The following is a 25,812-nucleotide window of genomic DNA, read 5'->3' as shown; positions in this document are numbered from 1 at the left end:
GGGGCAGTCACCCCCAAACTGGAGCAGTGGCTACAACAGATCCCAGGAACAACATCAGACATCTCAGTCCAGAAGTGTGCAGTTCTAGGCACAGCCAAGATACTGCGCAGAACCCTCAAGCTCCCAGGCCTCTGGTAGAGGACCCGAGCTCAGAGGATGAAACAAAGACCACCCGCGGAGGGTGAGAAGGGAATTTTTTTTTTTTATGGACAGAGTTCTACATAAATACTACAGTGGAAGCAAACATAATTGATTGTAGATTGTCTGTTTGGCCCATGTGATATTAGTTTTATCATCTGTACCAGTCTAATGGTCAGCCAAGTTATCAGGTTGGCATGTTTTTTTGTTAACTGAATGCTATCTAGAATTTTGTTACAAGGGCACTTGTTTTGAGGAGATCTTGTTTGAAGAGATTTGTTTTCATCCACTTTTATACAATTAAGCACTCAGCACCCCCTCCACCTTCTTTTTACATCACTAAAAAGATTGGAACACCTTTTCCCCAGGCATTAACCTTTGATACAGTATATATTTTACTACTGAACCCCATACTGGATTCTGAAATTTAAAGCCAGAAGGGGTAAAGCTTTCCCATAAGCTGCCGCAGTACAACTTTTAGTACCCGCCCTCTGCGCGTAAATGAACAAAAATTTACCCTTTTTTTTAATGCAAAGTGACTTTTGTTGATTTACAAAGTATTCACCTTACTTTTGTATGTTTTAAATATACATTTTTCTAACATGTTTGTCTGTAATTGTTTTTTTGTGCTTGAAAGAAAGGTAATGTGACACAATGATTGTGCATGGGAGAGTAGTCGGAACTTAAAGACCCACATCACTAGTGTGCAATCTCTAGTTCTAGTTCCAAAAATACAACATGGCAGCTCCCATAATCTGATCTTACTGGTATCAATACTCAACATCGAGAGAAGCAAGAGACACTTGGTCTGTAATATGTATGGTCAATGACATGAAGGTATGTATTGTATGTCCATGGTTTACTCACACAGTTTATGGGTAACATAATTTATAGAACAATGTAAAGCTTCAAAGCATCTTTACCAAAATAAAAAAAAGCTAATAGGTTGTTGAAGTTTTTATGGAGGCACATAGTAAATCATCTTCTTCTTTCCAGGTGCAGCCTCGGCGGAAGGAGTCCCTCCTCGCCTGCCTGGCCGACCTGTTCAACAGCATCGCCACTCAAAAGAAGAAAGTTGGAGTCATCCCACCCAAAAAATTTATCTCAAGGCTGAGAAAGGAAAATGGTATGGGTTCAAAATGCAGAATAATCTTATGTCATTCTTAGGAGTAGACTGCTCCTCTAGTCAGGACAAAGGACTTCCTGTAATCTCTCAGAATAACATCCACCCAAGCACAAAATGTTTAGGAGTCTAACAATTTGTCTTTTTTATATAAACTTAACTATTTGGTACTTGTTTAAACTAAGTTCCTTTTGCCACAGAACAACACAGCTAAGATGCTGGTAAAGTAATTGATGAGGCAGAGAACTTGGGAAGAGAAAAGAACATAGAAAAGAGACAAAGATGAAGAGTTAATCATACGTCTGTGGAAGTACTAATGGCAGTGAAAACATGCAGCAGAAAGCAAATAGAAAGGAGGCACTCAGAATTGGCAGTGTTTCTGTTTGCCTACAACATTTTTGCCTTTCATTAACTTTTTTGTGAGTACTCCTCTTTTCTCCTTTATATCTTTATACACATGGTAATGCTTCTTTGTTTATGACCTCCACAGAACTGTTTGACAACTACATGCAACAGGACGCCCATGAATTCCTCAACTATCTCCTCAACACCATTGCAGACCTTCTTCAGGAGGAGAAGAGCCAGAAACGACAGCAGAATGGGAAACTTGTACAGAATGGGAATGGGGAAGGAAGTGAGGGAGAAGGAGAAGGGGAAGGTGCGAAGGAGATGCAGCAGACTTGGGTTCACGAGATCTTCCAAGGAACTCTGACCAATGAGACACGCTGCCTCAACTGCGAAGCTGTAAGTGTTTTAATGAGATATTGCCTTGTGTCAATGTTTGGAGCTACACTAACCACCTGCTTTTTGTCAAAGAACACAGTTATCTCCAAAAGTATTTAGACTCAAATAAAATTTTAATTTAACTGTATATCAGAGTTTGTTATTGGTAGGCCTTTTATCTTATATAAGTTGGTGATAATCAGTCAAAATTTGAAGGTTAATAATTTAGGAACAAGAACGTTTTGATATGTAGAACCCACTTTTTCAAGTATTTTAAATGTGTATAAACAAAAATGATCACAAATTAGTTTATATTACTTTAAGAACAAAATATTCTCCATGGTAAATAAAAAAAATTGTAGTTGGTAAAAGCCTCAGGATTATTCAGTGAAATATCAGGTGTATATGTTTTTTCAAACGTTCTATATTTTTACAGTACTCTTTTTGAGAATTCATCTGTTTGTTTGTGTCTTGGAGAATCCATAAGGCCTGATGTGGGTTTGATGTATTTCAGGTGAGCAGTAAGGATGAGGACTTCCTGGATTTGTCAGTGGATGTGGAGCAGAACACTTCAATCACACACTGTCTCAGGTCCATGGTGCTTTTATTAATCCGACCTGTTACAGAAACTATTATACTGATAAGGGCAACAAGCATTTTGAAGAAAGACCCTAAAGGTTGGTGAATTGTCCTTTAAATGCTTGTAAATGTGTGTTTTTACTGACCAGGGGTTTCAGCAACACAGAGACGTTATGCAGTGAATACAAGTATTACTGTGAGCAGTGTCGCAGCAAACAGGAAGCCCAGAAAAGGTTGGTAATATCATCACTATCAGTAACAATTAGGAATGTTTATTTTAAGCAAAAGCATTCTTCAAATTTGTCTGGTAATTATGTAATTTTTTTCAGATATTTCACACTTAAACAGATACAGTTGTCCTTGTGTATTGGTGTTCAAAAAACCACCTCTGGAAAGTGGGGCTGGCAAAACAACAGATTGCCTCTACAGTGGGGTTTTTTGTACAAATGGATAAAAATTGGTAAAATTTATAAATCTTTATTTTTAAAATATTTAAAATGGGGATCTATTTTGAACTCATAAACAAGTAAATAATTTTAAACAAATGTTTTCTTTTTTAAACTTGGTTTGGTAAATTTTTAGATTCCTAGTCTATACTGCAGTCAAGATAACACAATGTTTCATCTGACAAGTCATCCAAATTCATTTAAATAAGAAGCACTATATATATACTAAATACATTGATAATATATTTACATAGCTATTATTTGAAAAATTAACTTGAATTGTTATAACATAATACAGGAAACATGAGCTGTTTCATTTTTGCTGGAGTGTCAGCAATGTTCTTCAGTACAGCAGTGTTTTAGTGGGAAAAAAGTTATTTTTAAAGCCCTATTCTTTACAATTTTATGTGCCTCTTAATTTGCCATTTTTGGTGTTCTGAGTCTGTTTTCCCACACTGTTTCTGCAGAGCTGTATAGGAGTGGTTTCATATTCACTAAATAGCTCACGGCTACAAAAACAGCATGCTCATTTTTTATTTATTTATGCTTCGTAAGCAAACAAATACAGGCACAATTTGTAGGCGACAGAGCATTTGCTGTTGCTGCTCCCAAGCTCTGGAACAATTTACCCCTGAGTGTCAGACAGGCCTCCTCTCTTCCTGTTTTTAAATCTCTTTTAAAAACACACTTTTATACTTTGGCTTTTAACACACCGTGATTTTTGTCTTTCTTGGAACCTAAAACATAACTGCTGTGAACCCGTATGTGTATGTCTCTTTTTATCTGTTTATTTGTTTTATCTATTTCCTTTTTACTGTTTTTATCTATCTATTGTACAGCACTTTGGCTACCCCTGTGGTTCTTAAACTGTACTATAGAAATAAAGTTGTTTGACTGATTGATTGTTCCATTAGAGGGGACCCCTGAAACCACATCTAAGCTTCTGAGATGGCCTTTGGGATGTAGCTGTTGATTTGATTTCATTATTTTATCCACTTTATGTAATAAACCAGCCCCATAACATGATTCTACCCCCACCATGCTTGAAAGTTGGTACAGTGTACTTCGGTTTGACAGCCTCATCGTGACTCCTTCAAACATACTTCTTATCATTATGGCCAAATAGCTCAGTCTTTGGTTCGTCTGACCATAAAACATTTCTTCAGAATTCATTTGAATTGATTCTTCAGAATCAAGCTTAAAGATGTCAGTTTTGGAACTGGGGCCTTGATTCTTAGTCACCCAGTCTTCGTGGTAATATAAAACTGGCTTCACTGTGGACAGTGATGCTGGTGTTCCAGCAAGTTCCAATAATGGTGGTTCCTGGATTGTCCCTGAACACTAACCAGTTTCATTCCAACTGAGGGTGACAGATGAGTATTGGTCAGTCCAATTGCTGCTGTCAAATAAATCCTTTTTATGCTGGCAAAGAGAAACTACTGCTTGCACTCAGCCATGATCACTAATGAGACATTATTAGGCTTTGACTGTGTCAAGTTTAAAGACATGCCAGATCCTTGAATAATACTAGTTCAAAGATTATAGTGAATGTATGAATCTCCAGAATTTGAGCCTGTATGTCTAATCAGTCCCTCCAGGATTTCACAGGCATTTTTTGTGATTGTTGCGGGCTAAAATGCCTGATTTCGCGGGGCATTTTCCTAAAAGTTGCAATGAAAAGTTGCAATTTTTTTTCCCACTAAAATCAATAAAAAAACATGACTTTTAATATATAAACCAAAAATCCTTACTAGTTTTGTAAGATAATTACCAACAAACATTGACATTCTCAAAAGGTGCTTTATTTGAGAACTTTGATAGCTTCTAAACTGACATTCATGACCATTTCTGGATTGTCCCTCATCTGCAGCTCTCCTCACATGTTTTGCAGAAACAAAGTGTTTGTCGATGCGTTTATGTTCGATGATTACACTGCAGGACGTGCAAAACAGCTGCAGCTGGGGAGGAAACTGGTTTGCGACCGCAGTGAAGTTAGTTTTAACTTGGATATTGGATATTCACGCTCCAGAGTTAGCGGCGTCTAGTTCACGGCTGACCCGAAACAGGAACGCTAATGTCGGCCAGCCATTCCTCGCCGCCCCCTTCTCTCACGCGCGGTGGTTCACTTAGGGACGGCTGGCCGACATAAGCGTTCCTGTTTCGGGTCAGCTGTGAGCTAGACGCCGCTAACTCCGCGGAGCGCGAATATCCAATATCCAACTTAAAACTAACTTCACTGCGGTGTTTTGCTGAAATCTTTGTGGGCAAATGTGAAGCATTAGCACACATTTTGGCTTCGGTCGCTGCTCCTGCACGCTCCCGGCATTCTGATGTTAACAGGAAGTGACGTCATGTATCTTCTTCGTGAGTTATTTGGGGTTATTTTGTATTCAACACTACACAAACCCACAAAGAAGAGACTAGACCGCAGAAACGGTGGCGAATCATTTTAGAAACAATAAATATTGGGTTAAAGTTGCGGGAAAGTTGCGGTCTTTTAAACAAAGTTGCAAAAAGTTGCGATTTCGCAGGGTTTGCTTGATTTTGCATTAATAGTTGCGATCGCAACATCGCGAAATCCTGGAGGGTCTGTCTAATTTTGGCCTTGTGTAAATTTGAGAAAATTCACAATTAATTCAAACTTGTACATCCAATCATTGCTTAGTGTATAATCATGTTACCCCCCGAAAAAGGAACTGTTCAAATGAATTAAGTCCAAATTAATATGGCACTATGCCTATAATGAGTGGGTGTAAAACCTCTACATGCAACCATAGCTGTTCAAAAACATTTAAGGTGACATTATGGAAAACCTTTTAGTTCTGAGATTTTTAAGAAAAAAATCGTTTTACTGTCACTCCCTTATTTCCACCAGGATGAGGGTAAAGAAGTTACCCATGATCCTTGCTCTTCACCTGAAACGCTTTAAATACATGGACCAGCTGCACCGCTACACCAAACTGTCCTATCGCGTTGTCTTCCCCCTGGAGCTCCGCCTTTTCAACACATCAGGAGATGCCACCAACCCCGACCGCATGTATGACCTGGTTGCTGTTGTTGTTCACTGTGGCAGGTGGGTTCTTCTCTAATTAATTTCTGTCCATTGTTTGTTCAGACAAAAGTACGAGCAGTAACTCTGTCAAAATTGATTCATGTCTGTAAACGTCCTACAATCAAGTTCTTACATTTCCTATGTGGGGTTCTTTTAGAATTTTATAGCTTTAGCCTCTTTAGTAATATTAGTAATCACCATGTAATTGACTGTAGGATTTAAAATGTCACCAGGTAAACTGTCTGCTTTTTTCTGTATGTGCTTTAAACCCATACAAATACATATGTATGTGCATACATATGCATAATAATGCAGACGTATTCTTCAAATTTTGCTTCTAAGAAGTCCAGATTTCTTGTAATCTTTTTAATGCAATTATTCAACTAATAAAAGTAACTTGTCACTCTGTTAACATTTTTTTCTGAAATGTAGATTTTGTTTTGTATATTTACAACAAATATCACTCTCACAAAAAGTATGCAGTTGTCAAGGGCACTTGTGTGACGGAGACCCTAAGCAGTTACTAGGTTATTACTCATCGCCATAGTTTTAAAGACACTGGGATAAAATTTGGTGTGGTAGTAGCTAAGAGTCATTCACACCACATTCTCTAGGGGCTAACGCATCATCCAAGAAACTTCAAAGGTGACGGACATTCCCTTAAAGCTGAACTGAAATCAGATCTAAAAAAATTGACATTTCATGAATGTTATTTATTCAAATGCTTCCAGACAACATTCAAGGGACCTGTTTTTCTGACCTAAAACTTAAATAAACTGATTTTAGCATTTTAGTTCATTTCCGAAGTAGGTGTTTTGTGGGGCGGAGTTCTGTCCTGGATTCATGATGTGCACTGTGCCCCAGCTGGCCAAGAATATGGCGAACATTTGAAATAAAAGTTCTTCTTTATTGTCGTCTTCCTTGTTGTAATGTCCTCCTCTCCATTTGTCTTTCTATTAAAATTTTAAATAGTTGGCAGAAGGTCCTGTTTTTTTGGCATGACGCCAGTCTACCGCATTAACAAGGGTCGGAGCTCGCCGTGGCTCCTCTTTGAAGTGGTCCGAACTCGAGTTCTGATAGTAATTCCCGCATCGGAGCTTATGGATCCAAAACTGAGAAAGGTTTTTATCCTTAGGAAAGCCAAAAAATTAAACTCCAGTGATATTTTTTGGCCAGTTCAAACAATTAATTCCAACAAACTGAACTATATTGTACTGATTCATCGATTCACTGATGAATTACTACATTCCTCATGAACCTCAGCGGCTCTGTGATCATCACAAATGAAAGGGGTCATGGAAAAAGCCGAAATACCCAAGTGGTTTCTTCAATGTTTGGTATTAAATTTTTTTTACAATAAGTATACTTTATGATTTTCTTTCAACTGATGTTGGCTTCAAAACCTCTTTCAGTTCTGCTTTAAGCAATTCAAGGTTCATTAGCAAAGGGTTGTTTGGAGCTTTTATTTTTATATTTAGCAACATTCTGGCAACATTTATATTAGATTTATTGTTTTACTTGGATATAAATATAATGTCATATTGTGTCTCTGTTTTCTGTCTCTGGACTGTAGCGGCCCAAACCGTGGACACTACATCACCATCGTAAAGAGCCATGGCTTCTGGCTGCTGTTTGATGACGACATTGTAGAGGTGAGGAAGGATGTTAACATTTAGTTTCAGTTTTCTTCTTTACAGTCACATCTAGATTAAACAGCCTCTTAAGGTGCCTACAGCTGGTTAATTGTTTCCTATCAAAAAGTTTGACAGTAATTATTTGGCAGCCGTTATGATTTGCTGAGGTTCTGCCTTGTCACTGCACAATCTGTTCTGGAAGCACGATCTGTATCATCAGCTCATTTATGCATGCGCTAAAAGAAATACTTCTGGAAAGGCATTTTTGTTTTCTTTTAAGGGTTTCAAGACTTTGTAACAGTGTTGCCTAAGGTCGAATTTATCTCCATTTTCAGCCTGATGCAACACTAGGGTGCGCTTTAAGTAGGTAAAATTTATACTGACGAAATGGCTGAATGGATTTACATGAAACTTGGTGGGTATCTTCTGGATAAAACCCAGAAACTATGTTATCTATATGGTAATGATTTGTCAAAGTGGGCGTGGCTTATGTGCAAAAATGTATATCTAGCCTTTAACCTTTAGAAAAATTGACAAAAAATCCCTCATCGAATTTAGAGGGCTAAGACATACAGGATATGTTCCTTGCTGTGTTGATCCAAATTTGCAACTATATAATAAAGTGTGCCGTTACTATTTACGAAGTTCGTAAGTCACACTAGCAGTAGCAGCTCAGACTGTTTGACTGAACAACTTGAAATTTGGCACTCTGTTTAGATCTAACCTAACTACAAAGCACAAGAAATATTGTTCAGATTTCAGCGCCCCCTTGTGTTTAGTAAAGAAATAATTATGAATGCTAACCGACGTGCAGTTTTTATTTTATTTTGAAAAAAGTTTTAGACTATGGTGGATTGGAAGATTTGAGCAAATAATGGACATGAAAATGGTCATCTGTAAATATTTTGAGATTTTTTTAAGCCATTATGGAATTTTGACAAATTTCTGAATATATTTCAGTATGACCAGCACTGCTACAATAAATGTTAACAAGTTCTTGAACAAAAGCCGTTGAGTGTAGACATTTCATGAACTGCAAACATTATTCCACATATACACATGGTGATGTGGGAATATTTGGGAAATTTTAAAATGACGTTTAAATTTTTAGTGATTTTTTTTTTTGGAGGGGGTGCTTTAGCTAGATGTCATGAGAGAGAAGTTAGCAATTTTCCATTGAGAATGCGTCCAATCCAGGAACATAGCAATAAAACAAAATCATTCCACATATAGGCATGGTCATTAGAGAATATTTTGGTAATTTTTTGAAGAGTTATGGATTTTTTTATGAATACTTATTTGGCTCATTGTGGTTTAAAATTACAGTTAACATTTTTTTTTACTGAAACAGCATTGAAACTAGGAACATTTAAATACAGTTATATAATTCCAAATGTAGACTTTACTATCTGAGAATATTTTAGTAATTTATTACGTATTATTGATTTTCTATGAATTTATTTATTGTATTTTCCGCACTATAGGACGCACTGGATAATAAGACGCACTGTCAATAAATGGTCCGTTTTTGAACTTTTGCCATATATAAGGCCACCGGGCTATAAGGCGCATTAAGCAAAACATAACAGCCACCTGTCTTTTCGGAGAAGACTGCACTGACGTAAAGGCCCGCACATACTCGGTATAATTCACTCCGTGGAGGTCCGCGTGTACTCGAAGCGGACGTCCGCTGGACACGTCCACGTAAAGATCAATTTTTATGACTGCATACGTGTACTCGGTGTTGCACAATTAACTGCCCAGCGGACTGTTTTGTGTGCGACACCAACCACTCTCCGGTGAAAGCGTTACTGCTGCTCTCTGTGCATCACTGACAGGTGTGCGGTGACTGCCCTGGTGGTGAAGAAACAGGGCTAAAGGCACTGTGTTGTGGAAGAAATCAATTTCAAGGCACTGTTAGATGAAATCACTCAAACAGGTTTATTTATGTATGATGCACGACAAACAGAGAGCCTTAAAGACAATTAAGAATTAACTTCAAAGTCCTAGCCCGCACGGTAAGCTCCGAACCAAAGCTCTACCTCCAGAGTCCACACAGGAGTTTATATGCAAGATATTAGAATGTTGGTAGTTGAAGAGGAGACAGGAAGTAAGGTCAGTCTGGTTTCAGTGAAGAGTAACAGGGTCATTTGGTGAAAACCTCATAGGCTGTGGAATTCAGACATTACACAGTCAGGTGTTATCTTATAAAAACCTTGCCACCACAACTGTCTTTTCTTTTGTTTTTTAAAGCTAAGAGGCAAGCGATCTCTTCCTCCTCGTCCGGTGACGTGGACAGCATGCACGGAGTCCGCGAAACTCATGGAGTACGCACAGTACGCATGAGTATGTGGGGGTCTAATACTGCAAGCGGTGTGGCTTTGTAGTTTACCAAAGTCGTACTAAAACATTACGACTTCTTACATATATAAGGCGCTCTGCATTATAAGGCTCACTGTCGTTTTTTGAGAAAATTGAAGGCTTTTAAGTGCACCTTATAGACCGGAAAATACGGTACTTGGCCATGTGTGACAGAAAATGGCATTTAACAATTGTCTGTTGAAAAAGCATTTCATCTAGGGACATAATGTTTTTTGAACATGTACATTAAAAACAGCAGAAAGTACTTTGAAAACAGCAGAACAAACCCTTAACACGTCTGAACAAACTTTAACAAACCTTAAAACACCAGAGCAGTCCTTAAAAAACAGCAGAAGAAACCTTGAAAACAGTAGAACAAACCTTGAAAACAGCCTAAAAAACTCAGAAAGAGCAGAACCAACATTATAAACAGCAGAAAAAAAACCATTTGAAACAGCAGAAGAAATATTTGAAACAGCAGAGCAAACATTCAAAACATCCCTCATCCAGGAGGGACTCAGAGTAGAGCCGCTGCTCCTCCACGTCAAGAGGAGCCAGTTGAGGTGGCTCAGGCATTTAATTAGGATGCCTCCTGGACGCCTCCCTGGTGAGGTGTTCCGGGCACGTCCCACCGGGAGGAGGCCCNGGGGAAGACCCAGGACANGCTGGAGGGACTATGTTTCTCGGCTGGCCTGGGAACGCCTTGGGATTCCGCTGGAGGAGCTGGCCCAAGTGGCTGGGGAGAGGGAAGTCTGGGTCTCCCTGCTTAGGCTGCTACCCCCGCGACCCGACCCCGGATAAGAGGAAGAAGATGGATGGATGGATGGGACAGAAAATGTAAGAAGTACATTGCAAACAATCGCTGTGCAAAAACTATAAGGTATATTGAAAAGATTTCTGGACCGTGAATGAAAGGAGATATTGGTTTTCATTACTTTTAAATTTCACATTTCTACAGTGCTTTATGTCAGAGATATGACAAGTTAAAAACATCCCTTACACCACAATCAGAAAAACAGATTCAGCAAAAATTATAAAGGGATAACAAAGGAACTCAAGTCTTTGGTTGTACTCTGGTGCTACTTGAGAGAAAACCATAAGCCCTCCAGTGAAAGTAGAAACATTGCCTAAAAGAAGACAAAAATGGCTACGTTTTGATGTATACACTACTCACAAAATGTTTGGGATATTTGGCTTTCGGGTGAAATTTATGGAAAATGTAAAAACTTCACACTACAGTGATATTATATAATGAAAGTAGCACATTTAAGTACAAGCATACAATGGTGGTTTCCTCATCTCAAACAGTTTTTTGAAACAAAAGCCAACAACAGTGCTGGGTATACCACAACATAAAATGTCAATGTCTCGGTAACTTGTCATGTGTCCTTGAACATCAATTACAGTTAGACAACAACGTCTCATGCTGTTTACAAGTCAACTTATTGTCTGCTGAGGCATGGCATCCAACTCTTCTTGAAGAGCGGCCCTCGGGTCATTGAGGTTCTGGGGTACAGAGTTACAAGCTTCTACATGATAACAGAGCTGATTCCATAGGTTTCTATGGAATTCAGCAGCCGTTCTCTAATGATGCAACCTCTATGAGCTGGAGCATTGTCATCCATGAAGATGAAATTAGGCCTGTGTTGTTCATGCAGAGGCACAATGACTGGATTAATGATGGTATTCAAGTAGTATGGGCTTGTCACTGTACCATACACAAAGTGTAGGGCTGTTCTGTGTTGATTAGACACACCTGCCCACACTGTAACACCATCAAAGGCTCGTCTGGTGACAACAATGGCTGATGCATAGTGCTCTCCTTGACATCTCCAACATCTTTAGTGGCCATCATCTCTGCTCAATGTGAATCGACTTTCATTAGAGAACAGCATTGAGGCCCACTGGCCCTCATCCAGTGTAAATGCTCTCTAGCCCATGTAAGATGATGATGCCTGTGCCTGGTGGTGTGGTCAGATACCCCTGCAGGTCTTCTAGCACGCAGACCATGCTGATGTAAACGGTTTCAAATGGTCTGACATGACACTTGGGTACTTCTCACCTCCCTTAAATGTGCCTTGAGTTGAGTGGCGTTTATCATCCAGTTCCAGAGGACACAATGAAGCCATCATCAGTGTAGGATGTGGCCCAAGGACATCCACTTCTTTGCCTTTCTGTGACTCTCTGTTGCAACCTGCTGATGACACTCTGTGACACTCTAAGCTCAGTGGCCTGTTCCATCTGAGAACATCCTGTTTGAAGCCTTGCAATGGCGAGGTAGCGTTGATCAATTGTTAGGTGTCGTTCTTTACCATTTATTATTTATACAAGCTTTTAATGTTTGCACCTTTGTGAGTATGGAGAGCCATTTCAGCCAAAATTAAATAAATAAATAAGTTGGTAAAATAAATCAATAAATGATAAATAAATGAGTGAAATAAATACATAAAGGATTAATTGGCATTTTTATATTCCCATTTTTATTTAGTCATTTATACATTTATTCCTTTATCCATTTACCCAATTTTCATTAATCTAGTTTTAATTTATCCCTTTTTTCATTTATCCCTTTTTTCATTTATCCCTTTATCCATTTACCCAATTTTCCATTTCCCAGTTTCATTTATCCATTTGTCATGTTTCCCCTTTTTACTTTCCCATTTTTCATTTATCTATTTTTCATTTCACATTTTTTTGAAAAATTCATTATTTTCACATTTTCCAATTCCCCTTGATCATTTAGTATTTCCTTATTTTCTTATTTTCCAATTCTCATTTTCCAATTCTTCGTTCCTGCTTTAATAAGATAATGAGGGGCGGTGTCTTCAGGCTACACTGTCAGCCTATTGGTTGGTTAGATGCAGCTGCAGCGCTGAACTACTACTTCCGGTTACCTAAAGCAAGAGGCACTAGAGCTAAAGACAAATTCTGTTAATTTGTGCTGTAACAGGAGGCTTAAACAGTTCAAATATGAGTTTGGGTTCAACTTGTACTCTTGTTGGCTGTCACAACAACTCAAGAAAACTGAAAAACGAGCTAGAAACGTACTGTCTTGAACATCAACAACTTCGAAAGGCCTGTCCGTGCCTAGCGCCGTACGCACTGCACTCTAAGCCGAGGAAGGAAGATCGAAAACGAGCGTGGCTGGCAGCTTTAAGACTCAAATACCCCCCAAAAAGAGCTTATGTTTGCTCCTTTCATTTTATCGATAAAAAGTCCACAGAGCTACACCCCGACCCGGAGCTCTATCTGGGCTATGACCCGCCCCCACCAAAGAAAAGAAGACCACTATGAGCCAGACAGCTTCCAGCAACATCGACAAAACGGCCGAATCTGTTCCCGGTAAGTGAAATTGTAAATGTGATTTGTCCCTGTTTCACATTTTAATCATGCTTAGCTCTTATTTTAGCTTTAACTGAATTATAGCCTATGGTGGATGGTGTTAGCATCAGCGCTAGCTGGTTGCAGTAAAAAGTGTTATGCAATGTTAGTCTGGATGTTAGTATGTTATTAATTCAGTTCAAAAATACGTTATTTATCACAAAGAGAAAGTAATTAATTGGCAGCCAAATCCAAATTTTAAAGACAAAATGGTTAGTAATTAATGTCAGTCGCATGCTAGCGGAAGTATATATGACTTCATTTAACTGTACGAGAATAGCTTTTTATTTAGCTACCTGGTAAAATTCAACAATCCACTTCCCAAATACAGGCAAAACATTCAAACAAAACATGGGGGGAGATTATCCCCCAGGGCTGTAAAAGTCTGGGGATTGTGTTAATAAAGAATATGCTGAGTTATTAGAGGCAGTTTATTTATCATTTATTTAAAACAGATGCAGCTGAAAGAAAACCTACATTTGAACTCTAGTTAAAATTAAAAAGCTTAAATGCGACCTAGCTCCAACTGATTTTAAAAAGTCAAATCTAATCACAATATTTTGATAACATTATAACATAATTTTGTTGGGGCGTAGGAACATTTTAAAGCACTATTGACATTAATGATGTTGCATGTGTGGAATTAAAAATATTCCTTCCTAAAACGTAATAAGCTAAGTGACACTTTACAGTTTGTGTTATGCTAACAGAACTTACATGAGTAAGTGCACTGTGGATTCACCTTCAGTCATCCCAGACCAGGCCAGCATCTGCACTCAGTCCACACACACTGGGAGGACCCTTCGCTACAAGATCATCCATACTGCAACACGTCTCGCAGAAAAGATCTCCAGGACAAGATGACTCGGTGTGATGACATTGCATATTTTCTTCTTCAAAATGACGTAGACGATTTGCTGTACACTTGTATAGCCTTAGAAAATTTTAACACTCTTGTGTCAACACTGGAAGGATATGACAGCAATGAATTTACCATGTCTGTACAAGATCAAGTCCTTATGACACTTATGAAATTAAAGAGTAATCGTGTAATAGGTGACCTAAGCTGCCAGTTTCATATATCACAGAGCATGGCTAGCAAGATCATTTCATACTGGTTAGACAGACTGGAGGAACATTTCCGACCATTAATTCCGTGGCTGCCAAGAGAAACTATTCAAGCAACTATGCCTGCAGTCTTCAAGAAGAACTTTCCGAGTACTACATGCATTATAGACTGCAGTGAGAGTATTTTGCAGAAACCCAAAAATCTGGGCTCAAGAGGTGAATCATACAGCCACTATTATTCACACAACACAGTCAAATATTTGGTAGCTGTTGCACCATGTGGACTAATCATGTTTGTGTCTGCAGCATATGGCAGTCGATGTAGTGACAAATTTATCACAATGGACTCTGGAATATTAACATACCTGAAACCTGATGATGAAGTCATGGCAGATAAAGGTTTTACAATAAAAGATTTGCTCTTTGAGAGAAAATTTAGTTTAGTAATTCCTTCTTTCACAAAAAAAACATAGACAGCTAACATACACACGTCGAATTGTGAATGTAAGAATTCATTTGAAAGTTTTCAAAATAGTATCTCAAACTGTTCCTATAAGCATAGCTCCTAAAATAGACAAGATTTTGAGGATATGTGCTGCTCTAGTCAAACAGAATAATTCTGATGTACAGATATGTAGAGTGTAAATAATTTCCAGGTTTCCCTTTTTATATGTTCTCTACATACTGAATGTTTTTGTTGAAAAGCTTATGTAATAGTGTACATATGGTGCAATCAACTGAACAATGATTCTTTTTTTATTCAACTACAATGTAACAGGTTCTTCAAATGGCAACAAATGATTTTCTCAAAACGACAATGTGCATGTTTAATATTTTCTTGTCTTGGCAGATTGACAAAATATAGAACTATTTTGTCATCAATTTGTCATTAATTACACAGCATGTTTAAATTTTGTACATTTTAGTTGTGAAATATTCAACAAATTTTATATTAAATGTCTCCTTTCATTCACAAGACAGACTGAACTCTGACTGTATGTTAATGTCTGGCTGTCCCATTCATAGTTGTCCTGAGAGCAAATGTGCATTAAAGCATGCCCATTATCTTCAAATATCTCTCATTTAGCTGAAACCGTCCTGCAGCATACTCTTCTACAAGTCGAGGCAAGAAACATGAGAAGTATCAAGCGCTCTACTTTTTCCTTTATTGCACTGTAAATGAAACTTGCTCATTGGATGTCCAGATCACAAGTGTGGCAGTCTTTAGACTTGTGCAAAACATTGTAAGCTGCACTTGCATGCAATAGCCTCAGCTTCCAGTTTTCTGCAGTAGCAGCTCTCCATCTACCAATTTGATATCGCTGCATTTCTGGGTAAGCTGCTCAGTGAGTGAAGGATGGGTTGGTACAAGACATTTTATTTCTAGCAGCACATCTGAGTCAATGACGCCATCAGGACTAGCAGAGAGCCATGGCTCCTGAATGCCGATGACAGTACCCATGAGAATGATGTTCATGCCCTGTTCTTTCAGTTGATTACAAGCTCTGATCTCATTTTCTTTATCATAGTTTGTTTCATAATTACCACGAAAGGAGGGATACAGATGTTCAGATAAAAATTTGTCATTCTTTGTGGTGGCACGAACTGGAACTTTTTTTGCAGAGCTTGCTGTAAGTCACAAATCTGATGCACTTTGTTCTTTTGTTTTTTCTTGTAATATGCTCTGATGCTTGATGTTCAGAAACTTGAATATATGCCTGATATAATGCCCTGCATGGATTACAGCTAAGATCAGAACTGTGTAGTTCGTGTGGCTGAAAAGAATGCTCATCAATTGTGCTGTTGCAGTGAGGTTCTGCTGATGGTGAGGCATTGTAATACTTTCCAATTAATGTGTTCTTGAGGAGAAACAGTGGCTTCATTGGAGCATTGCTAACACTGTCTTTGAAGTCTTTGTGTGTATGATGATGTGGCGTGTTTGGTAGTGTTTGTGTCACTGCAGCCCGTGAGTTCATGTTATACTGCTGCTCTGAAGTTTATCTGGCTTAGACGTTTGGGTTTAAGATTCTTTGCTGTCCCTGCATTCTACCTGCGCTGCTCATCTGTACATGCAAGTCCTGTCTTTCCACTGATCACAGCATTCTGGACCTGTAACAAACAAGAGTATTTTCTCACTGTCATTACTCAAAATTTAAGATAATGAGGAATTTATATTCATAAAGCACTACCATGTCTGTGTATATAGATCTAAATCACTGAATTAAAAACACTGGCAAGGCCGCCCACAGTGCAAGCTATTGCAAACAAGAATTGATCAATCTAGACAGCTGCTCCTCTTGATACTCTGAGAGCACTTTAGCCTAAACAAGGATTAAAATGTTATAGCCGATCATTTAAATTTAAACCTACTCTGCTATTGAAACATTTTTAATCATTAAGATGCCAGCAAATTACTCCCATCAGCTCAGACTTTATAGCTATCACTGCTCCCAATCAAACGAAACCTAAGTTATTTACATCCCTGCTGTTTTGATTTTTTTTTCCTTTTATGTATATGGTCAGTTGCCTTACATCCAGCATGTACTTTTTAAATTAATATATTCTTTATATTTGTTCTTTCCTCCCAAAATTATTCTACCCAGTTGCACATCATTATTTTTTCTTATTAAATTTCCTTTAATGTACAGCCTTTTTTAATGTTATTTAATTTTTGTGTGACACTAGATCACAGGCTACACAATGCTCTAACAGTGCATGGCTTCCACATGTAAACACGTAGCAGGCAGCAAGCTGACAGCTGCACTCTCCCCGCTCACAGCCTTCGCCCGGTTCAGTGTTTCTGATTCAGTGATCTAAATATTCTGATATCCAGATAAGTGATATACCTTTCACAGAATAGCTGCCACATGACTGCATGATTTCCCTAATCCACCACTCCACTTTCCCTGAGCATGACCCATGCTAAGTGTTTAGCTTGACCAAGGCTCTGGCTCAGCTCTACAGCTGCTTTAAGAAAGATAAAGTCGCCTTGTTTCTTGAGCATTACTTTATCGATTTTTTTGCTGTGGAGGTAATTATACGCCTCGGTGCTTTTATTATTCCACAATTCCTCGCCATCGACGCCTCGAAAAACACAAGGTAATTAGTAATTAATATTATTGATGTAGGTAACTTCAGGCCATAATTTCAAATCGTCTACCCAGTCCATGAGAAGTGACGGGTGAGGCACGGTTAATGATTTGTCTTCGTCGCTTTTTAAAACATCCTTGCAATGTATCCACCTCTGATGTGCTGCCATTTACGTCAGGTAAAGGAAACTGCGGTGTCCAAAAAATTAAATCACCAGCAAGTGTGTTACCCCGCAAATGTAAACAACAGCGCAAGCGGAAGTAAAAAACCGGCTTCCGCCTGAAGACACCGCCCCTCATTATCTTATTAAAGCAGGAACGAAGAATTGGAAAATAAGGAAATACTAAATGAATAAGGGGAATTGGAAAATGGGAAAATAATGAATTTTTCAAAAAATGTTAAATGAAAAATAGATGAATGAAAAATGGGAAAATAAAAAAGGGAAACATGACAAATGGATAAATGAAACTGGGAAATGGAAAATTGGGTAAATGAATAAAGGGATAAATGAAAATACATTAATGGAAATTGGGTAAATTGATATAGGGATAAATGAAAGATAGATTAATTAAAATTGGGTAAATGGATAAAGGGATAAATGGATAAATGACTAAATAAAAATGGGAATATAAAAATGCCAATTAATCATTTATGTATTTATTTCACTCATTTATTTATTATTTGATTTATTTTAACCATTTGTATTTATTTCACTCATTTATTTATCATTTATTGATTTATTTTACCCATTTATTTATTTATTTTGGCTGAAATGGCTCTCCATATGTGAGATCCCTTTGAATAAAACACGTTATAAAGCTGTAATGAGTTTAACAGAAATAGAAATGAGCACAAACCATACTTTACATTGTCTTAGTCTCAAGATGTCAAAGTGTGAACAGGATGATGAGGACTGTTTAAATACCAATTCTAATCGAACCAGGAAATTTATAGGTGGATTCATGGATCAAACACCTGTTGTGAATTTTGCCGTTTAGCTCTGTGTCAGAGAACAACCAGTTGTGCAAAAAGTACTGCAACATTAAACAGTTGGACATGTGCATTCAGAAGTTTAGAGAAGGTCACAGTAAGTTCACCTGTAAAGTAATAGTGCATTTTAGGTTCATCCTGAAATTTCACTCGAAAGCCAAATATCACATCCCGTGACCGAGCTGGTTGTTTTGATATATAATTTGTGTGGGTGCATTGTTCTGCTCAGACTGCATTCAAGTTGACGGAAGAAAAAACACTTTTAGAGGTAGATAATGGATAATAATAGGTACCTGTCATAAGAATGCATTGGATGCACTGCTGCTCCTTTGCATTCTTATGCATGCCCCAATAATTGGTTTAGCAATAATCATTAAACCTCAATCTTTTGTTCTAGGAGCCTGGAAATTTTGATAGATAGCAGGAGTGGATTAATTTGTAATAACAAAATCCTCCTGCCATAGCCAGGTTTCTGGAAAAAACAAACAAAAAAAAGCCAATTTGATGAACAGTTATTGAATCATTAATTAACAGAAACTTAGAGGAGAGAGATTTTATGTTCAATAATCTACATTTAATGATTTTATCTTTTTCTTCTGGTAAAGTAACTGGTTATTTTTGTAAGGATTTATTTTTCTAAAAACTTTTGGTTTATTTAATTTGGGCTGTGGGTGAGCAGACACTGTTTCAGTGGAGGTTTGGGTGGGTAACAGGAGAAGGAGCAGAGAGGTGTGTAAGACTACAACTCTGCTTCCTGGACTGGACCTTGGGTTATCAATAATTTAGATGACTAACAAGTTCTGATAGTAATTCCTATATCAGAGCTTATGGATCCAAATCTGAGGAAGGTTTTTATCTCTTGGGGAGCCAAAAAAATGAAACTTCAGTGGTATTTTCTGACTGGTTCAAACAATTAATTCCAATGAACTGAACTATGTTGTACCGGTATTCATCCACTTACTGATGAATGACTAAATGCGGTGAACCTCAGCAGCTCTGTGAATGTCACACATCAGGGGGGGTCACAGAAAAAATCAAAAACTTCAATGTTCGGTATTAAAACATAAAGTATAATTTACTTTTATTTTTTTTAATTTTACATAAAGCATATTTTATGATTTTCTTTCAACTGATCTTGGCTTTAAAATGCTTTTCAGTTCAGCTTTAAAGTCATAATAGATGTCAAAATAAATGATTTTTCCCTTCCACCACACCGCTTAGTTTGGTGAGGTGTAAACAGTTCAGTGCAGGGAGGAATGTCCAGACCTCTTTATTGGAGAAACCAAACAGCTTCTCCACACATGCATGGCTCAACACACAAGGCCCAGCTCTTCGGAACAAGACTCAGCTGTTCACGTTCACCTCAAGGATAAGGGACACTCTTTCGAGGATCAAAATATTCATATTTTGAACCAAAAAGACAGATGGTTTGAAAGGGGTGAAGGAAGTCATGTTTGTCAAAAAATAGCATTAAACAGAGGAGGAGGTCTCAGATTTCAGCTTTCGGAAACCTATAATGAAGCATTGAGCCTGAAATCCAGGCAGTTTCATTCCAATCAACACCTTCACCCACATGACCAAAGTTGCCCATTTGTAAGCGAGGCAAAAAAAGACGCTAACTAGCTTCTATTGTGAGGAGAATAAGTGTAATCTGCATGCGAATTAAGCTTACATTGTTACAATAGACCGAGGTGAACCCAGAATGCAGACTCATGTTGAGTTGAAAAAACTAAAACTAATTTATTAACAAAAAAAGGAAAGGAATGAACCAGCGAGGCATTAATGAAAAGATACCCATTCTAAAGAAACAGAGGGTGAGTGGGAATTGGGCTACAGCTGGGAGATGACGAGAAACAGATGAGGTGGGCGTGGCAGGCAGACCGGAAAATTACAGAGATGAGGGCAGGTGAATGGTGACACAAAGAACACATGAGAAAAACTGGCACATCATGAAAACAAGAAAAACAGAAAACAGAAATGACAACAACAAATACAGAAAAGTAACACAATCACTCAAATCATGTCACACATAACATCTCAGCTGTAAAAGCTTAAACTCCACACTCTCTCCTTTTTGACCTGAGAAAACTCCTCATATGAGAAGTTAAATGTTTTCAGCTACAGAACTGAAGTCCAGTTGTTTTTGTTTTTTTAACCTTTTTTGGAGTTACCATGTCCTAGATGACTGATAATCAACACCAGCAACCTAAGCTGTACCTCTGTTAACCTCATTCCTAATCCTATCCATCCTTGTCACTTCAAAGGAGAACCTCAACATCTTCAATTCCATTCAATTCAATTCAAAGATACTTTATTAATCCCAAAGGGAAATTAAATGTTGTTGTAGCTCATAATCCTGGTTTTGTTAAAGAGTTGATGGCTGGAGGCAGGAAGGGTCTCTTGTAGCGGTGTGTCCTGATGTGTCCTCGGTCCTGGTGTCTTCAAAGAGTCCCACCAGGTGAGCCTCGCTGGCCTCCTGCGGAGCCATAACGGCTGAGCTCTGGAAGCATAGATCTGTCTTGAAGTCCTGGGTGATCTCCCGGACCAGGTGCTAGAAGGGCAGCTTCCAGATGAGCTGCTCAGTGGACTTCTGGTAGTGGTGGATCTCCTTGAGAACCATGGTATTGAGCCTGTAGCAGTGAGGTTTCTTCACTCCGCCGGCCAGGGCGCTCTTGCTGGAAGTTTTGGTGGTGAGCTGCTTCTTGGGAGCTTTACCTTCGGTGGATTTCTGGGCAGTCTGCCCGTCAGTCCCACTGTCTCCACACAACACAGCTGGTCTCACCACTGTCTTGTAAACCTTTCCTTTGACCTATGCTGCCAGCCTTTTGTCACAAATCACTCCTGAAACTTTTCTCCATCCACTCCATCCTGCCTGGACTCTCTTCTTCACCTCTTTACCACACTCCCTGTTTTCCTAAACAGTCGATCCTAAGTACTTGAAGTCCTGCACCTTTGTGACCTCTGCTCCTTGTAGCCTCACTGTTCCACCTCCCTCCCTCTTTTCACACACATGTACTCCGTCTTGCTACAGCTGACTTTCATTCCTCGTCTTTCAAGTGCATACCTCCACCTCTCCATGGTAAAACAGCTTAAACCCTGCCCTAATGCTGCGAGCCTTGCTGCTCTTCCACTTGGTCTCTTGCACACATATCTACCTTCCTCCTCTGCGTCATGTCAGCCAGCTCTCTACCTTTGCCTGTCATTATCCCTATGTTTAGAGTTTCTACCCTCAGTCCTACACTTGCCTTTCCTCGTCTCCCTTTGTCTACTGGCACATTCCCATCCATGTGTGAGCTGTCTAAGAATTAGAAAATGGTATCAGCCCTAAAACCAGAATTGATGCATCTCTAGTAAAACAGACTTTTCAATTTTCATCACTTAGTATTTCTTCATAAAAACGGTTTGTGTATTTTTGTCTAAACACATATTTTCTGCATTTGTTCTGCAAGTGTGTCTTTCTTTGTTTCTTTGTTTATGGAGCATGTAATGTTTAGTTTTTGCTGGCATTGTTACAGCAGTAGTAATTTAATTTACATAAATTCAGCATAATTGTAGTGTTTACAATGTTGTTGTACCAATGGAAATAAGTTCTAGTAAAAGCTTCAGTTTGGACAGAGAAGATCGATGATTTGAGAGGGGGTCAAATGAGAGAAACCAACTTTAAACAAAGAGGGAGGTCTCAGATTTCAGTTTTCCATGACCTACAATGGAGTATTAAGCCTGATACCCAGTCATTTTCACTCTTAATATACACCTTCTTTCTTGTGAACAAAGCATCTCATTTGTGAGCCATGCAAACAAAGTCTCTAACAACTCTATTGTCAGGAGATTGAGTGCAATCTGCATGTGAATCTAGTTTATAGAGCTGAACATTTAAAAGCTTAGAACTACACACTCTCCAGTTTTGAGTTGAGAAAGCTCTCCAGATGAAAAGTGAAACATCTCCAGCTACAGAAAAGAAGTCCAGTGGTTTTGTTTTTAACCTTTTTATGGATTAAGTCAGTTTAATTTCTGTTGTTAATGAGAACAACTCTGAGCATGAACATGGGGATGATTCACAGAATCAAAACTTTACTTTGCAGAAAGCTTTTTAAAAGTAGAAACGTTTTTTGTTACCAAAAGCAAAGCTGATATTGTCGGAGCTTCTCAGTAGGATGGTCTTCAATAATATACCCCTGGCGACTAATTCAAATTCATACACATTCGTCTTTCTGCTGCAGTTAATTTAAGGCTCGCTATGAATGTGAGTTCCAAGTGTAAAATTAGCCACATTCTCTCACTAGAAAGTAAAATTTTTTATGTAACCTATTTAATACTCTATGCAAGACTTAGAAACATAAGAATCAGGGCCTTACCATTTTTGTGATGTGCATGACATTCTTCCGAAAGTTAGCAGACAAAAAGTTCCAATTGAAAAGTATTCTTGCTGTCCTTGTGTAGTATTCAGTGTGACATCGTCTTGTTGCCCATGGTTATGCCTGCCTCATTTTTGGCTTAGTACGCTCAAGTGTGGTCAATGTATGTGTACTTTAAAAAATGGTTTAATTTATTTTATAGCTCTCATTAGTTGACCTCTACACAGAATTTCTGTTTTTTTTTCTGTTTACGATGGTTCTGTTGTTCATATGAAGTGAAGTGAAATTTATTTATATAGCACTTTCCAGCAACAAGGCGATCCAAAGTGCTGTACAAAACAGAAACAAGAATATATATTTAAAGATGTGATGAAAACCTTGTTTACTATGCTTTATCCATAGTTCTTATAAAGTTATCATGTGATTTGAGTTGTTTGATTTTAACCCAAAATGCTTGAGCTTAAAAAGACAAGACAACTAAATTAGGTAATGTTCAAGGATAAAAGAAAGTGCAGATTAAAAGAAAGAAATAAAACAATACAGATCAAATCTGCAATCAGAATCTCCAGAGAACAGAACAAGATCCCTGATTAAATCCAAACTATGTTTTTCTCTTACAGAAAATTGATGCACAGGCGATCGAGGAGTTCTACGGTCTGACATCAGACATTTCTAAGAACTCTGAGTCGGGATACATCCTGTTCTACCAGTCAAGAGACTGAAGAAGGCAGCAATGAATCTCCAACAGACTGTCCACCCAACAGATGGGGGGAGCCACCACTACGTCCAAGCTTTTTTTGCTGTAGGCAGACCTTTGCATTGGAGCGTCACTTAGCCAGGTTTAGACCTGTGCAGATTGCATGGTAGCCTCGTGGATTCCAAACCCTGTAAGTCCACACTGCAACAAGCACCTTAATATACAAAACTGATCCATTCTGTAACACTTGCTTTGCACTTTGGTGTCATTAATTCTGGTCCAAGAGGCTGACATTGCTGTGTGCATAGTGTTGAAGGTAAAGTCTGATTGGGACCATCAGCAATGAAAGATGAGATGCATATATTTTTGTTGGAAGAGCTCAGTGTCACCACATTCTTTAGCTTGTTCTTCACACATATTCTATCAAACTATTTATTTTTTTTTTTCACAGCAATGGTCAAGGCTTCTTTTTGCTATGATGCACTCGTTAAAAATTTTCTGTCATTGAAGAAACTAACAACCAACAGCACCTTTACCACATAAACCATTGGCATCACCATTAGGTATTTCAATGTGGACACTGAGCATGTATGGAGAGGTTAAACAATAAATTGACCAAATAATACAGTTTGCAGTATCTATAAGTTAACCTTTCAGTGTTTTTATCAGGTTTTTTTGTGATTTTCTGTTTGCATTGTTTCATCTTTGTTTTTGTTTGCCAAAAAAAAGCCTTAGATCAACGACTTACAAAAAGTTTAAAAGGATAAAAGGTTGGTTTTAAACTATTGTACCATTATGAGCCATGTTTGGTGCCATAGTGAGAAAAACTTTACAAAGAAGTCAATGAAGATCAAGTTTGACAACAGCATAAGCTAACTTTTTTAACACAAGCTTTTTATGGCTTTTACCTCAGATGTTTGACTTTTTAAGAATCCCAGCAAATGCACATTCAACTATATTGAAAAGCGGTACACAAATAGACAAATACTTCTTACTTCAGTCAGTTCTGACATCCAGACTGTCACACTACATGCAGGTTAAATTTATTCTGTAGTAATTTCTGTTTTTATAGATGGCTGATTCCAGCTTTAAGTGTTTCCTAAATGGTACTGGGCAGCTCTAGAAACATGTCAAAAAACACGTTTTTCACTCCTAAATCATAAACAGAAGTCCAGAGGAAAGCTAAGTAATGCTAACAATCTGCTGATGTGGAACACATCTTGTTTGTTGCAGTAGTTTTAAAGCTGCTGGCTCTCCTCAGTTTCTACTGAACTTCCCTGAAGCTCCAGATTTTAAGGCCCTGTCCTCACTGCTCCAGATATTTTCTGTTTTGTAGACTGGAGACAGAACTTTTCAGAAACAATGATGTAGCAGCCTATTTTCTTGCATACCTAAGCATCTTGTGTCCAAGAAACCAAAACAACATACTGGAGCCATTTTAATAGTTTTTTTCCTGCATCTTTCACTGCTCTTATCACCAATAAACATTAAACGGTGAAATTATTTTTTGAACTGCACAGAAGACCATTGGTCAAGGTTTTGCTCTTGGAGATTTAACATTAAGACAAATTGTCAGCAGGTAATACTGGAAAAAACTGCAAGATGTGGCAACTTATGCTGTACTGTTGATACATTTTAGTATTTGCTTTGTGACCTTTTTCACAACGTGATACACAACATTAATCAAACCATTGGTCAGTGTTAGTGTTTTAGTTGGGTATAGGTTAAGCAGTAGACTGTTTAGTTGTAAATAAAGAAATTTTACATCGCTTTGTTTTGTCTCTGTAGGTGGTTCCCCATTTTTTTGGTAGTCTTCTTTTGGAAAACCAAAAAATAATCCACCTCAAAAATGTCATCAAATGTTAACAGTAGTAGGAAACACCTGAGATCAGGCACCAAAATGAGAAAGAAAGAAAGAAATCCATCCATCCATCCATCCATTTTCTTCCGCTTATGAGGGGTCGGGTCGCGGGGCCAGCAGCCTAAGCAGGGAGACCCAGACTTCCCTCTCCCCAGCCACTTGGGCCAGCTCCTCCGGGGAATCCCAAGGCGTTCCCAGGCCAGCCGAGAAACATATGCCCCTTTCACACAGACCCTAACGGTCCCGGCTCCACTCTACTCGGCTCGCTTTGCGAGCGTTTACATCTGCATTTTTTCGCACTCGGTCCCTGCTTC

The 25,812-nt window shown here is 38.4% G+C and overlaps 1 protein-coding gene across 11 annotated transcripts in view; it reads left to right on the top strand.

Annotated features, from left to right (window-relative positions):
- usp12b (ubiquitin specific peptidase 12b) overlaps positions 1-25,812 on the top strand; it is a 69,794-nt gene that overhangs the window by 22,890 nt on the left and 21,092 nt on the right. For 5 of the 11 annotated variants that reach the window (XM_017436079.3, XM_017436085.3, XM_017436084.3 and 2 more), the window contains 7 exons: positions 1,135-1,264; positions 1,752-2,005; positions 2,499-2,575; positions 2,713-2,796; positions 5,885-6,082; positions 7,635-7,713; positions 23,561-25,658. In XM_017436079.3, coding sequence (XP_017291568.1) covers positions 1,135-1,264; positions 1,752-2,005; positions 2,499-2,575; positions 2,713-2,796; positions 5,885-6,082; positions 7,635-7,713; positions 23,561-23,662 — 924 coding nt within the window. In that variant the 3' untranslated portion in view covers positions 23,663-25,658. Of the gene's footprint in view, positions 1-1,134; positions 1,265-1,751; positions 2,006-2,498; positions 2,576-2,712; positions 2,797-5,884; positions 6,083-7,634; positions 7,714-13,272; positions 15,486-23,560; positions 25,659-25,812 lie in introns of those variants that run through there. The other 6 variants (XR_005233397.1, XR_001809093.3, XR_005233398.1 and 3 more) reach the window with 5 other exon arrangements.

The sequence above is a fragment of the Kryptolebias marmoratus genome, linkage group LG7 (genome assembly GCF_001649575.2).
Source record: "Kryptolebias marmoratus isolate JLee-2015 linkage group LG7, ASM164957v2, whole genome shotgun sequence".
Classification (NCBI taxonomy): Eukaryota; Metazoa; Chordata; class Actinopteri; order Cyprinodontiformes; family Rivulidae; genus Kryptolebias; species Kryptolebias marmoratus.
The sequence above is the reverse complement of the archived record's forward strand: the minus strand, read 5'-3'. Positions and strand labels throughout refer to the sequence as shown.